The 15,601-nt window shown below is 40.9% G+C and overlaps 1 protein-coding gene and 1 non-coding gene across 8 annotated transcripts in view; one reads left to right on the top strand and one right to left on the bottom strand.

Annotated features, from left to right (window-relative positions):
- ZFP37 (ZFP37 zinc finger protein) overlaps window positions 1–15,601 on the top strand; it is a 45,869-nt gene that overhangs the window by 25,662 nt on the left and 4,606 nt on the right. For 3 of the 7 annotated variants that reach the window (XM_042963977.1, XM_042963974.1, XM_042963976.1), the window contains exons 2-5: window positions 467–548; window positions 852–934; window positions 1,123–1,167; window positions 6,872–7,022. The exons of 1 other annotated variant lie outside the window; for it this stretch is intronic. In XM_042963977.1, coding sequence (XP_042819911.1) covers window positions 875–934; window positions 1,123–1,167; window positions 6,872–7,022 — 256 coding nt within the window. In that variant the 5' untranslated portion in view covers window positions 467–548; window positions 852–874. Of the gene's footprint in view, window positions 1–466; window positions 549–851; window positions 935–1,122; window positions 1,168–1,786; window positions 1,813–6,871; window positions 7,023–15,601 lie in introns of those variants that run through there. 3 more of the 7 variants (XM_042963975.1, XM_042963979.1, XM_042963978.1) reach the window with 3 other exon arrangements.
- LOC122233367 lies at window positions 14,051–14,157 on the bottom strand. The gene has a single exon (XR_006210916.1). It is a non-coding gene; the product is annotated as a U6 spliceosomal RNA (small nuclear RNA).

Here is a 15,601-nt window from a genome sequence, read left to right as displayed (position 1 = left end):
GATGGCCATAGTAAAAATCCTGTAGACATCTAGTTTTCTCCCCAGCCTTCTTCTCCCCATGTCCAATCAATCTTCTGATCATGGTGATTTAGCCTCCCTGACATCTCTCCAGTTTGTCCTCCCCATTCCCACTGCTGTGGTCCTAGTTCAGACTGCATCTTCCCTTGCCCTAAATTTGTATCAGGAAGCCCTTGTAGCAGAGTGTTGCAAACTAAGGGAAAGTCAGAGGAAGGAATGGCTGATTCTATCCAGGAAAGGCTTTTTAGAGGAGGTGACATTTGAACTGAGCCTATACATTTGAAGTGGTCCTGTAAGTCTGTTGATGACAGTGACTATTATGGCTTATTAAATGTATCAAGCTAGTGAATTGTGCCCTTTAGGACTTCATTGATAAGAGTTTGGGTTAAGAGGTCAGTAGGACAATAGCTGCTAAAAATAACAATCTTTTTTTTTTTAATTTAAAAAGTAGCCGTTTATTTTAGAAAAACTGGAAAATGAAAATGCTAAATACAAGTCAATAGAAATCACTTTTAATCCTACCACCAAAGGTAACCATAACATTTTGATGTATGTCCTTTCAGACATATTTTTGTTCCTTTCAAATATATTTCTTTTCAGTATATATATTGTTTTATAACCTATTTTTTTTTGCTTTGTAATACAACAAGAATATTTTTCCAAGTCTGTAAATTCTTCTCTAAGATACTTTAATGATTGTCTAGTATTCTGTCCTTCCATAACTGATTTAACCAGTCCCTATTGTTGAACATCTAGGTAGTGATAAAGCAGCATTGTGATGAATATCCTTGCATATATATCTTTATGTGTGTCCATGCTTTTTTTTTTTTTAGGATAAATATCTAATTATAGATTTATGGGGCCAAAGGAGGAGGAGAAACTTTTTAAATGTATAAAGGAATACACATTCACAAAGGTAAAACATACCGTGACCTGACCTTTTCAGAACTGTAAGTTAATAAGTTGATGTTATCACAGCATAATCTTTTGTGGTCTCTCTGAAAGACACTTTTGAAAGGGGCAGGAATTCACAGGGCAGGCCCAGACTCTTAAGGTGGTCTTCTTTTTATCCCCTCCCTGCTCATCCCAGCTCTGTCTTTACAGATACCTGTGCCTTCTGAAGAGAAACAGAAAATGACCAAGTCTCAGGTGAGTGAGTTATTTATACCCCATTTTGTTTTCCATTGTATTTGAGGCAGTTTAAAATAATTAATTCAATTAAATGAAAAAAAATGTTAATAGAAATCAGGAAAAATAAAATAGAAGGTCTAGACCAAGGAAATGCAAAATATAGTGATACAAGTTATAGGATCTTTTTCATAGTTCATTAAAGTTGAGCATATCCTCTGCAAAGATATGATTTACATTACACATTATGATACTTTCTTGAGGGAATGAAAGCATTTTTGTCATTTAGGTTTAAAGTTATTCTCTTGATGGGTCTGCATACATATGATATAGTAGGCAGTATCCTTATAACACTTAACCAACCCTTGATAAATTCTGTAGGAGGCTTCTCCATAGCTATTTCTTAAACCGTCTCTCAAAATAACAATAGGGCATAATAACAAGGCATAATCCAATTTGAAGGCAGTAAAATCATGGGGCCCAAGTACATAGCTGCCAAAAAATTTACCTTGATCCACAAATTAAAGGTTGTAAAATTGGTCCAAGGAATTAACATTATTAAAGATCATAATAGTATCAATTTTAATTTGCAGTTTTTAACCAATAAATAATCAAATATTTTTCCTTTAAAATGCAATAGGTTGAGACCCTCAAAGTGTATATCAAGTGAGTATGCTTCATGGATAGTGGAAATCAAGTGAATTTGCTCATTTCTGTTGGTTTATTGCTCAGCTAAACACTGCTAGCAAACATCTTAATGGTTATGATTGTCACATGGTTTTAAATGTTTTTATTTGAAGGTATATATTATTGAATTTTTATCTGTAATGTTTCATTGGTTATACCCACCATGTAGCACACAGTTTGAGTGAGTATAGTCGTCTTCAAAGTGGGGAGCATCCATTCCTAGAAGATGTGCAAGATGATGCATTGGGGTATGGGGAGAAAAGAGAATTATGTACATATATTCTTAATGTCATAATATCTCAGTGTTGAAGTGTTTATATATAATTTATGGGGGTTTTTTTTGAAAAAGGTATATATTATTGATGTGCGTGCTTGTTTTTTAACTGAAAAATATCAAGAGTCACCTCATTAGAACAAAAGACACTCCTATCACCCAAGAAATTCCGAGGATTTTAGGAGCCCTGTGTCAAGAACCAGAGTCAAAGACCAAATACGAGAACAAAAGATGCTTATCACACCTTTATTGCTTAGGAAATTACAAAAGTTTTAGGAATTCTGACTAGGAGCCAGGGATGAAGACCAAAATATATATTTCTTATTGTATCACAGTATCCAGTGTCTGATTTTAAAAGTCTGGGGGCTACTGGGTTATGTACCTGTAATTCTGCACCCAATTCTAATGTGTGGGTGTTCTTTCCTATACCACTGAGCAATCTTCTGACACCAGCTGGCTGTCCTACAATTCAGCTCAATTTTGACACTACCTGATGAAGTTTGGGGGTGATGGTGGGGTGGTCTGGAGCCAACGGCCAAGAAAGAATTCTTGAAGATGTCTTTGGTGCAAAAAGGTGATCTTATCAAAGCATGGGAACAGGGCCTCTGGGTAGAAAAAGCTGAACTGGGGTCATGACGGGTAACTCATTATATGCCCTCAGGTTGGGAGGGGATCAGGGTAGAGTAAGTCTGTAAGGAATTTTGGAAGCAAGGTTCCAGGACCTTGAGGGGCTAGCTGTTGCTAGGGAAGTGCCATTTATCACTGTTTAATAAAACCACAGTCGTGAGACCCTTCCGATATATATCAGGGGGCCATAAGCTTGGAGTATGATTGCCAGCATATATTTTGGGGCAGTTGAGATAAAGGAAGTACACTTACAGGATCCTCGAGGTTGGGATAATGTTAAGCTAATGTTCCCTTTTGCCCCCAGCAAAGGGTCATCCTTGAGGCAGCTGAGCTTCTAGAGGGAGGTCACTCTGCTAGTCTCAAGGACTTGTCAGTGGGCTATAGGCAGTAAGGGAATTTTTCATTTGCCTTAGTTTCCCACATTACCATGGCAAGCACTTAAACCCCTTTCCTTTGTTCTTGGGTAGCTAGCAGTGTCCAAGAATATCACACATATTCCACTGGGTGGAAGGGATGGTGTGCCAGCCTGTATTTTGCCCCCAGCTTGCCGCATGCTCCCTCATCACTACCCACCTAGAGGTAGTATCAGATACTATAGGTCAAGGGCTCCCACAAGACTGCCCTTCACTTCAGATTCTGATCGGTAGAGAAAAATCTGTTATAAGATGGCCGACAGGACTGATAGAAAAATTCCAGTCCCCGACCAAAGACTCCCCTTCCAGGTTCTTCTTCCTACTCTGCTTGCCGCACACATGCACCAGATTAGTACTAATGCGGAATGTGGAAGTAACAGACTATAAATTGTTCCCGCCTGTTCATTCAGGGCTCAGACCTCTGGAGAGTGATCTCCTGTAGCGTGTTGGTGTGAAATAAACCTCCTGCCTTTCAAGATCTCTGATTGCCATTTGGTTCTTCTGCTGGGTGATCCAGACCAGGTTCCATTACATGGTCACTAGTCTTAAGTTGTTACCTCTGCTTCTGACTGACTAGCTATAAACAGAGGTTCCCACAACCCCCTCCTTTGGTTTTATTAATTTGCTAGAGTGGCTCATAATGAGGACTCAGAAAACCAATTTACCCACTAGATTGCCAGTTTATTACAAAGGATATTAAAGGATACAAATCAACAGTCAGATGAAGACATATATAAGACAGAGTCCTGAACAAAGGAGAATGGAGTTGAAGGCCTGGCACGTGGAAGCATTCTGGTTCATGAACTTGGAGGTTCTCTGAATTCTCTCCACTTGGGTCTTTGTGGAGGCTTTATTAGGTGGGCATGATTGATTAAATCATTGGCCATTGGTGATCCATTGAACCTCCCAACTCCACCTCCCTCTCCAAAAATCAGGAGTAGGACTGGAAGTTTCAATTCTCTATTCTTGGTTGGCTCCCCTGGTGACCAGCCCCACCCTCTCCTTAGGTGCCCCCCCCCCCCCCCCCCCCCCCCCCCCCCGCAAGCCATCTCATTAACATAATAAGAGAACTTTATCGCTTTCAGCACAGGAAATTCCAAGGGTTTTAATTTTTTTTATGTTTATTTATTTTTGAGAGAGAGGGAGACACAGAATCCAAAGAAGGCTCCAGGCTCTGAGCTGTCAGCACAGAGCCTGACTCGGGGCTCGAACCCACGAACCATGAGACCATGGTTAGCCGAAGTCGGATGCTTGACCACCGACGTAGCCACCCAGGCACCCCTCCAAGGGTTTTAGGAGCTCTATGCTAGGAACTACAAAGACCAAATATAAATTTCTTATTATAAATCACATTATCACCGTACTTTTGGTACTGTAACCGAACTAACATGAGTTTGCTCCTTGGTGAGTCAGAGATAGAAACTACACCAGGTAGAGTTATTGCACAAAGGAAACTTTTATTTGCAGTAAATAAGGAGATCCCAGGGAATAACTTCCAAAGCTGTGACACCCTGAGCAGGGGTGTGTGGGCTCTTTTTATTTAGGGTTTAGGATGAATATTGAGAAAGTGGAGCTTTGCCATTGCACGTAAAGGCAGGCAGAAGTTTGTAGAGGCGTACTTAGAAAACATGCCTATGCATGCATCATATGTTAACCTCGAGGAAGCTTGTGCTTCTTTTAGGGCAGACACTTTAACATTATAATGGGGAGGTCAGACAAGGGTAAGGGGCTGTGGGCAAGCTCTGAGAGCCAGTAAAAACTGGATGGGGTCTTGGGTTCCTTACCTTGGGTAAGAAATTCAGGGCCTTGCTTACTTTTGAAACAGCACTGGGAGTTTTACCATTGATTTACGGTTAGGCTGTTTCCTAGCCTGGTAGAGACTGTTGGTTTTCTGCATTCCCTTTGTTCCCTTAAAATCCTTAACTACTGAGGTTTTTGCATTTAATTCTAACCTTAGGAAACTCTGCAAGAAATGTGCACAGGCAAGTAGAACCCAGAGGGCGTAGAACGAGGGAAAACAGTTGGGGGCCTAAAATGACTTCTCACAGAAGCTCTGTCTTGTCTTTTTCTGGGGACCTTTAACTCCTTCTGCTTCCAGTACCAGCGTATCTCCTCATTTCCGGACATCGTTTTCCTCTATCCCATCTCAACCAACTTCCATAGTCCTATTCTAGATATATAATCACCAATAACTGTACCTCCAAGCATTTCATTCTGGCCATTATTTCTGTTTCTGGTTTGTTTACGGTAGTACCTTGACTCCAGTAATTTTCCACTTTCATCCAAAGCTCTGATCCATTGATCCTCCACTTTTTCAGTGTCCTTTACACCCCACTCCCTACTTCTTACTTCTCGCTTTTCTCAGCTTGAATTCCATGCCTCATGGTTTTTATCTGAGCCACCGTCATCCCACTATAATCTAATTGCCTAGTCATTATTGCCACTTGGCCAGATCTACAAGATCTATTATAATAGGCTATCTCAAAGTTAATTTGGACCAATAGAATTTTTATGGTAAAATCCATATAACATAAAATTTTCCATTTTAATTATTTTTAAGTGTGCAATTCAGTAGTATTAATTATGTTCACAATTTGTGAATCCATCACCATTATTTCCAAAACTTTTTCATCACTCCAAACAGAAACTCTGTACCCATTGAGCAATAACTCACTTTTCTACCTTACCCCCACAGCCCTCGGTCACCTCAAAACTACTTCTGGCTCTGTGAGTTTGCTTATTCTAGATATTTCGCTCCAGGCTCTGAGCTGTCAGCACAGAGCCTGACATGAGGCTCCAACTCCCATGAGATCATGACCTGAGCCAAAGTCGGGTGCTTAGCCGACTGAGCCACCCAGGCACCCCTGTTCTCTAGAGTATTTTAAAGCAAATCTCATGTATGGCATTTCATCAGTATATACTTGTTTTACAGATTTTTGTTGTCTTCATTTTATGAACTGATACTGGTTTTCCCTATAGTGGTTTCCTTTTAAAATCATGAATTTAAGTCAAAAAGTTGAATTGAAACTCTTAAGTCAGTAATAGTGCAAGTGACATGCAGATATGTAAAAATTGTGAAAGCAGCGTATGAATAAATGATTTCTGAGAGCATTATTCTGAAGTACTTAAAATTCCTTGAGTTTGCCATGTTCTTTTTCATGTCGCCATAGCTTTTTTCATATGCCTTTCTCCATCTAGAATGATCTTTCTTCCTCTTCCATATCTTACTGGAGTTTACGCCATTCATTTTTTACATTTCAAAAAGTTATTTTATCTTTACTTTTTTTAAAATTATTTTTACATTTTTCATTATTCATTTTGCCTAACTACATCTTCTACAAAGCCCAACTCAACCTCCCAAAGTAGAATCATTCTTTCTTTCCTATTTGTATTGTAACTTATTTAACACCCTGTAGCTTTTATATATTTACTTGTTTGCCTCCATCTACTAGTCTGTAAACTTCCTGTCTTTTGTTCATACTAGTATTCTGAGCACCAAATAATGCTGGCTGTGTGGTTGCCTAGTAAGTGCTTATTGATGGAAAGAGAGGATGAATGGTTCTCCATAGCAAAGGTTTCCTAGTAGGTGTTCTGCTTCTCCCACATAGTAAAACTGGCCTCATAGTATAAACATCTTTAATTTATTAAGATGGACTCTGCATGATTAAAACAGCAGTGACTCCTGGTACATGCTTTACACATCACCTAGCGTTTTTCACTTTAGATTGAACAGGAACGTCCTGTACAGAGATTTGTGTCATTCAAGGATGTGACTGTGGACTTCACTTGGGAGGAGTGGCAGCAGCTGGATTCTGCTCAAAGAAACCTGTACAGGGATGTGATGCTGGAGAACTATAGCAACCTTGTCTCAGTGGGTAAGTGTCATAGACTCTGAGTCTAAAGTTCTTTCTTGGCCAGCAAGAAAGCAGAGACAGGATTAAAATAGGAGAGATGGCAAATGTCCAGGAAAAGACAAGAGCCCCAAATAAGGGACCTTGCTCCATATTTATTAAGATCAGAAGGCTTACAAATGTGATGGGCATGCATGAAGAGACAATGAATCTGTGAACATTAACTCATGGGCATGAAGGAAAGGGGGTTTTGAAGATATACGGTGTTTGGGGGTTTGGCTCAATATAAAACAAAATCCTGGCACCAGGCAGATGGGCCGATGGTTGTTAACAGCAGACAGGAGGCGCTGTGTCTGTTTCTCTTAGCTAGCCCAAGGCATAAGACAGAGCACCTCAGGGTTAACAAGGCACCTTTCTTTTGTTAATCAGCTCCCTTCTGGGCAGCATCACCTGCAGCACAGCAGTCTATAGCCCTATTTACCTGTTTACCTAATTTGGTCCTTCCTGTGAAAGCAGCTTTCTGCCATAGTACTAAATTGGGGGTGCTTTTTCCCTGAATACCTAATCTTGCTTACCTCATATACCTTTGTATAGGGGGTTTTTGCCCCCCTTTCTATTCTGGGGGCATTTGCCCCCCCCCCCCCCCGCTTTATTCTGGGGGCCTAATCTTGTTTACCCAAGCTTGGGTGTGAGCATCCCATGGCTTTGTAATTCTTTATGCCTTGTTAGCCCATCAGTACAGGCTCAGGGAATTCCTAAGCTTATTCCTCACAGGTAAGGACATCACTCAGAGGGTACTAGGGACTAATTACCTATTGCTATGTAACAATCACTTCAAAATTTAGTAGCTTAAAACAAACAATTTTTACTAACAATTTCTGTAGGTCAGGAATTTGGAAGGGCTTAGCTGGGTGGTTCTGGCATGTGGTCCCCTATGGTTGTAATCAGATATTAGCAGGGACTGCAGTCATTTGAAGGCTTGACTGACAGAGTAGGATCCATTTCTTTTCTTTACTTTTTTTTTTTAAAGAAGTTGCAATTTATTTATTTTTAATTAAAAAAATTGTTTATGTTTATTTATTTATTTTTTTAAATATGAAATTTATTGTCAAATTGGTTTCCATATAACACCCAGTGCTCATCCCAACAGGTGCCCTCCTCAATGCCCATCACCCACCCTCCCCTCCCTCCCACCCCCCATCAACTCTCAGTTTGTTCTCAGTTTTCAAGAGTCTCTTATGTTTTGGCTCCCTACCTCTCTAACCTTTTTTTTTTTTTTTTATGCCTTCCCCTCCCTCATGGTCTTCTGTTAAGTTTCTCAGGATCCACATAAGAGTGAAAACATATGGTATCTGTCTTTCTCTGTATGACTTATTTCACTTAGCATCACACTCTCCAGTTCCATCCACGTTGCTACAAAGGGCCATATTTCATTCTTTCTCATTGCCACGTAGTACTCCATTGTGTATATAAACCACAATTTCTTTATCCATTCATCAGTTGATGGACATTTAGGCTCTTTCCATAATTTGGCTATTATTGAGAGTGCTGCTATAAACATTGGGGGTACAAGTGCCCCCACGCATCAGCACTCCTGTATCCCTTGGGTAAATTCCTAGCAGTGCTATTGTTGGGTCATAGGGTAGATCTATTTTTAATTTTTTGAGGAACCTCCACACTTTTCCAGAGCGGCTGCACCAGTTTGCATTCCCACCAACAGTGCAAGAGGGTTCCCGTTTCTCCACATCCTCTCCAGCGTCTATAGTCTCCCGATTTGTTCATTTTGGCCACTCTGACTGGCGTGAGGTGATATCTGAGTGTGGTTTTGATTTGTATTTCCCTGACGAGGAGCGATGTTGAGCATCTTTACATGTGCCTGTTGGCCATCCGGATGTCTTCTTTAGAGAAGTGTCTATTCATGTTTTCTGCCCATTTCTTCACTGGATTGTTTGTTTTTCAGGTGTGGAGTTTGGTGAGCTCTTTATAGATTTTGGATACTAGCCCTTTGTCTGATATGTCATTTGCAAATATCTTTTCCTATTCCGTTGGTTGCCTTTTAGTTTTGTTGATTGTTTCCTTTTCAGTGCAGAAGCTTTTTGTCTTCATGAGGTCCCAATAGTTCATTTTTGCTTTTAATTCCCTTGCCTTTGGGGATGTGTCAGGTAAGAAATTGCTGAGGCTGAGGTCAGAGAGGTCTTTTCCTGCTTTCTGCTCTAGGGTTTTGATGGTTTCCTGTCTCACATTCAGGTCCTTTATCCATTTTGAGTTTATTTTTGTGAATGGTGTAAGAGAGTGGTCTAATTTCATCCTTCTGCAGGTTGCTGTCCAGTTCTCCCAGCACCATTTGTTAAAGAGACTGTCTTTTTTCCATTGGATATTCTTTCCTGCTTTGTCAAAGATTAGTTAGCCATACTTTTGTGGGTCTAATTCTGGGGTTTCTATTCTATTCCATTGGTCTATGTGTCTGTTTTTGTGCCAGTACCATGCTGTCTTGATGATTACAGCTTTGTAGTAGAGGCTAAAGTCTGGGATTGTGATGCCTCCCGCTTTGGTCTTCTTCACTACCACTTTGGCTATTCGGGATCTTTTGTGGTTCCATACAAATTTTAGGATTGCTTGTTCTAGCTTCGAGAAGAATGCTGGTGCAATTTTGATTGGGATTGCATAGAATGTGTTTGTAGACTGCTTTGGGTAGTATTGACATTTTAACAATATTTATTCTTCCAATCTATGAGCATGGAATGTTTTTCCATTTCTTTATATCTTCTTCAATTTACTTCATAAGCTTTCTATAGTTTTCAGCATACAGATCTTTTACATCTTTGGTTAGGTTTATTCCTAGGTATTTTATGCTTCTTGGTGCAATTGTGAATGGGATCAGTTTCTTTATTTGTCTTTCTGTTGCTTCATTGTTAGTGTATAAGAATGCAGCTGATTTCTGTACATTGATTTTGTCTCCTGCAACTTTGCTGAATTCATGTATCAGTTCTAGCAGACTTTTGGTGGAGTCTATCAGGTTTTGCATGTATAAGATCATGTCATCTGCAAAAGTGAAAGCTTGACTTTCTTTGCCAATTTTGATGCCTTGATTTCCTTTTGTTGTCTGATTGCTGATACTAGCACTTCCAACACTGTTAAACAACAGCGGTGAGAGTGGACATCCCTGTCGTGTTCCTGATCTCAGGCGGAAAACTCTCAGTTTTTCCCCATTGACGATGATATTAGCTGTGGGCTTTTCATAAATGGCTTTTATGATGTTTAAGTATGTTCCTTCTATCCCGACTTTCTCAAGGGTTTTTATTAAGAAAGGATGCTGAATTTTGTCAAATGCTTTTTCTGCATCGATTGACAAGATCATATGGCTCTTATCTTTTCTTTTATTAATGGGATGTATCACATTGATTGATTTGTGAATGTTGAAGCAGCCCTGCATCCCAGGAATGAATCCCATTTGATCATGGTGAATAGTTCTTTTTATATGCTGTTGAATTCGATTTGTTAGTGTCTTATTGAGAATTTTTGCATCCATATTCATCAGGGATATTGGCCTGTGGTTCTCTTTTTTTTGCTGGGTCTCTGTCTGGTTTAGGAATCAAAGTAATTCTGGCTTCATAGAATGAGTCTGGAAGTTTTCTTTCCCTTTCTATTTTTTGGAACAGCTTGAGAAGGATAGGTATTATCTCTGCTTTAAATGTCTGGTGGAACTCCCCTGGGAAGCCATCTGGTCCTGGACTCTTATTTGTTGGGAGATTTTTGATTCAATTTCTTTGCTGGTTACAGGTCTGTTCAAGTTTTCTATTTCTTCCTGTTTGAGTTTTGGAAGTGTGTGGGTGCTAAGGAATTTGTCCATTTCTTCCAGGTTGTCCAGTTTGTTGGCATATAATTTTTCATAGTATTCCCTGATAATTGCTTGTGTTTCTGAGGGATTGGTTGTAATAATTCCATTTTCATTCATGATTTTATATATTTGTGTCATCTCCCTTTTCTTTTTGAGAAGGCTGGCTGGAGGTTTGTCAATTTTGTTTAATTTTTCAAAGAAACCAACTCTTGGTTTCATTAATCTGCTCTACAATTTTTTAAAATTCTATATTGTTTATTTCTGCTCTGATCTTTATTATTTCTCTTCTTCTGCTGGGTTTGGGGTGTCTTTGCTGTTCTGCTTCTATTTCCTTTAGGTGTGCTGTTAGATTTTGTATTTGGGATTTTTCTTGTTTCTTGAGATAGGCCTGGATGGCAATGTATTTTCCTCTCAGGACTGCCTTCGCTGCATCCCAAAGCATTTGGATTGTTGTATTTTCATTTTCATTTGTTTCCATATATTTTTTTATTTCTTCTCTAATTGCCTGGTTGACCCATTCATTCTTTATTAGGGTGTTCTTTAACCTCCATGCTTTTGGAGGTTTTCCAGACTTTTTCCTGTGGTTGATTTCAAGCTTCATAGCATTGTGGTCTGAAAGTGTGCATGGTATGATCTCAATTCTTATATACTTATGAAGGGCTCTTCTGTGACACAGTATGTGATCTATCTTGGAGAATGTTCCTTGTGCACTCGAGAAGAAAGTATATTCTGTTGCTTTGGGATGCAGAGTTCTAAATATATCTGTCAAGTCCATCTGATCCAATGTATCATTCAGGGCCCTTGTTTCTTTAGTGATCCTGTGTCTAGATGATCTATCCATTGTTGTAAGTGGAGTATTAAAGTCCCCTGCAATTACCACATTCTTATCAATAAGGTTGCTTATGTTTGTGATTGTTTTATATATTTGGGGTCTTCCATATTCGGTGCATAGATATTTATAATTGCTAGCTCTTCCTGAGGGATAGACCCTGTAATTATTATATAATGCCCTTCTTCATCTCTTGTTACAGTCTTTAATTTAAAGTCTAGTTTGTCTGATGTAAGTATGGCTACTCCAGCTTTCTTTTTACTTCCAGTAGCATGATAGATAGTTCTCCATCCACTCACTTTCAATCTGAAGGTGTCCTCAGGTCTAAAATGAGTCTCTGGTAGACAGAAAATAGATGGGTCTTGTTTTTTTTATCCATTCTGATACCCTATGTCTTTTGGTTGCAGCATTTAGTCCATTTACATTCAATGTTATTATTGAAAGATACAGGTTTAGAGTCACTGTGATGTCTGTAGGTATCATGCTTGTAGTGATGTCTCTGGTACTCTGTGGTCCTTGCAACATTTCACTCACAGAATCCCCCTTAAGATCTCTTATAGGGCTGGTTTAGTGGTGATGAATTCCTTCCGTTTTTGTTTGTTTGGGAAGACCTTTATCTCTCCTATTCTGAATGATAGACTTGCTGGATAAAGAATTCTTGGCTACATATTTTTTTCTGTTCATCACATTGAAGATTTCCTGCCATTCCTTTCTGGCCTGCCAAGTTTCAGTAGATAAGTCTGCCACTAGTTTTATCGGTCTCCCTTTATATGTTAGGGCACGTTTATCCCTCGCTGCTTTCAGAATTTTTTCTTTATCCTTGTATTTTGCCAGTTTCACTATGATATGTCGTGGAGAAGATCGATTCAAGGTATGTCTGAAGGGAGTTCTCTGTGCCTTTTGGATTTCAATGCCTTTTTCCTTCCCCAGATCAGGGTAGTTATCAGCTATGATTTGTTCAAGTACGCCTTCAGCCTCTTTCTCTCATGCTTCCTCTTCTGGAATTCCTATTATACAGATATTGTTCCGTTTGATTGCATCACTTAGTTCTCTAATTCTTCCCTCATACTCCTGGATTTTTTTATCTCTCTTTTTCTCAGCTTCCTCTTTTCCATAATTTTATCTTCTAAATCACCTATTCTCTCCTCTGCCTCTTCAGAGGCTGCCTCTGGCGAGCTGCAGTCGCCTCCATTTTATTTTGCACCTTATTTATAGCATTTTTAGCTCCTCATGACTATTTCTTAGTCCCTTGATCTCTGTAGCAATAGATTCTCTGCTGTCCTGTATACTTTTTTCAAGCTCAGCAATTAATATTATGACTATTATTCTAAATTCATGGTCCATTATATTGCTTAAATTGTTTTTGATCAATTCGTTAGCTGTCGCTACTGCCTGGAGTTTCTTTTGAGGAGAATTCTTCCATTTCGTCATTTTGGATAGTCCCTGAGGTGGCGTGGAACTGTAGGGCACTTCCTCTATGCTGTCTGAAGTAACTTGTGTTGGTGGGTGGGGCCGTAGTCAGACCTGATGCTGTCCCCAGCCCACCGCTGGGGCCACAGTCAGACTGGTGTGTACCTTATCTTCCCCTCGCCCAGGGGCAGGACTCACTGTGGAGTGGTGTGGCCCCTGTCTGGGCTACTTTCACAATGCCAGGCTTGTGGTGCTGGTTTGATGGGATCTGGTATATTAGCCAGGGTGGATCTGCAGAGTGCACAGGGGCGGGAGGGGTAGGCTTAGCTCGCTTTCCCATTGGCGGTCCCCTGTGGGAGGGGCCCTGCAGCACCAGGAGGAAGGCAGACCCATTGGAGGGATGGATCCACAGAAGCACAGCATTGGGTGTTTGCGTGGTGCAAGCAAGTTCAGTGACAGGACAGGAATTCCCTTTGGGATTTCGGCTGGGGGATGGGAGAGGGAGATGGCACTGGCCAGCGCCTTTGTTCCCTGCCAAGCTGAGCTCTGTCTTCCAGGGCTCAACACCGGTGTCCTCTCGCCCTCCCACTCTCCAAGCAGAGCTGTTGACTTATAATATTCCTGATGTTAAGTCCCGCTGGCTGTCAGAACTCACGCAGTCTGACCCCTCCGCTTTTGCAAGTCAGACTCGGGGGCTCTGCCTTGCTGGGCGGGCTGCCCCTCCACCACCTGGCTCCCTCCCACCAGTCCATGTAGCATGCACTGCCTCTCCGCCCTTCCTACCTTCTTCCATGGGCCTCTTGTCTACACTTGGCTCCAGAGAGTCCATTCTGCTAGTCTTACGGCTGTTTTCTGGGTTATTTAGGCAGATATGAGTGGAATCTAAGTGATCAGCAGGACGAGATGAGCTCAGCATCCTCCTACGCCGCCATCTTCCCCTTTCTACTATGTTTGTTCATTTTTTTTAATTATTTTTTTTTTATGGAATGCTTCATGAATTTGCGTGTCATCCTTGCGCAGGGGCCATGCTAATCTTCTCTGTGTCGTTCCAATTTTAGTATATGTGCTACTGAAGCGAGCACTATGTTTGTTTATTTTTTAAAAAAATTTTTTTTAACATTTATTTTTGAGACAGAGAGAGACAGAGCATGAACGGGGGAGGGTCAGAGAGAGGGAGACACAGAATCTGAAACAGGCTCCAGGCTCTGAGATGTCAGCACAGAGCCTGACGCGGGGCTCGAACTCACGGACCGCGAGATCATGACCTGAGCCGAAGTCAGCTGCCCAACCGACTGAGCCACCCAGGCGCCCCTGTTTATTTATTTTTAAAGGAGAGTGCAAGTGAGGCAGGGGCATAGAAAAGGGGACAGAGAGGGGGACATCAGGCTCACGCTGACAGCAGTGAGCCTGATGTGGGGCTCGAACTTGCGAACTGCAAGATCATGACCTGAGCTAAAGTCAAATGCTCAACCAATGGAGCCACCAGGGTGCCCCTGTAGGATCCAGTTTCTGAGATAACTCACATGGCTGTTGACAGGAGCCTTTAGTTCCTTGCTGTCCATTGGCAAGAGATCTCAATTTCTCACCATGTGCACCCGTTTTTATGACATGGCAAACTTCCCCCAGATAGAGTGAGCTGAGAGAAAGCCAGGAGGAAGTCACAGTGCCTTTTATGACCAGGTCTCTGAAATCACATACCATCACCTCTACCTTCTTGTGTTTATTAGAAATGAGTTACTAAGTCCAGCCCATGTTTAAGGGGAGGAGAGAATCTCTTGAAGGGAAGAGTGTCGGGGCGCCTGGGTGGCTCAGTTGGTTAAATGTCCGACTTCAGCTCAGGTCACGATCTCACTGTCCGTGAGTTCGAGCCCCGCGTCGGGCTCTGGGCTGATGGCTCAGAGCCTGGAGCCTGCTTCGGATTCTGTGTCTCCCTCTCTCTCTGCCCCTCCCCCATTCATGCTCTGTCTCTCTCTGTCTCAAAAATAAATAAACGTTAAAAAAAAACAAAAAAGAGTTTGAAGGGAAGAGTGCCAAAGAAGTTATGAACATATTAAAACCACCAGAGTACCCAATTGCCTGCCTTTCCTTTCTTATTTACTGAAAACTGCTGGGTCTCTGAATATTTAATGAGCTTCATTTCAAGCTATAAAGGTCTAAAGAATATTAATTTTGAGTACCAAATATTCCAGTGGACTTGGATGAAAAGAAAATGGGTGATGCATCCTGCTCATTCTTTGGAGGTTAAAGATGATGGGCTGTGCCTACGTTCCTAGTTTTTATAAGATTAGTTTACATAGAACATATATAGTAAATAGCCCGAATCTTAAATGTACAGATTGATGCTTTTTTTCCCTATGTTATTTAAGCACTGCCCAGATCAATGTATAAAACATTTCAGGCACCCCAGCAAGCTCCCATGGACCCCTTGCCATTTATCTCCTCAACTTGTGATAACAACTTGTGGCTTTTATCACCATAGATTAGTTTTGTCTGTTCTTGGACTTCATCTAAGTGTAACCACACAGT

This window comes from Panthera tigris, chromosome D4 (genome assembly GCF_018350195.1).
Source record: "Panthera tigris isolate Pti1 chromosome D4, P.tigris_Pti1_mat1.1, whole genome shotgun sequence".
Classification (NCBI taxonomy): Eukaryota; Metazoa; Chordata; class Mammalia; order Carnivora; family Felidae; genus Panthera; species Panthera tigris.
The sequence above is the reverse complement of the archived record's forward strand: the minus strand, read 5'-3'. Positions and strand labels throughout refer to the sequence as shown.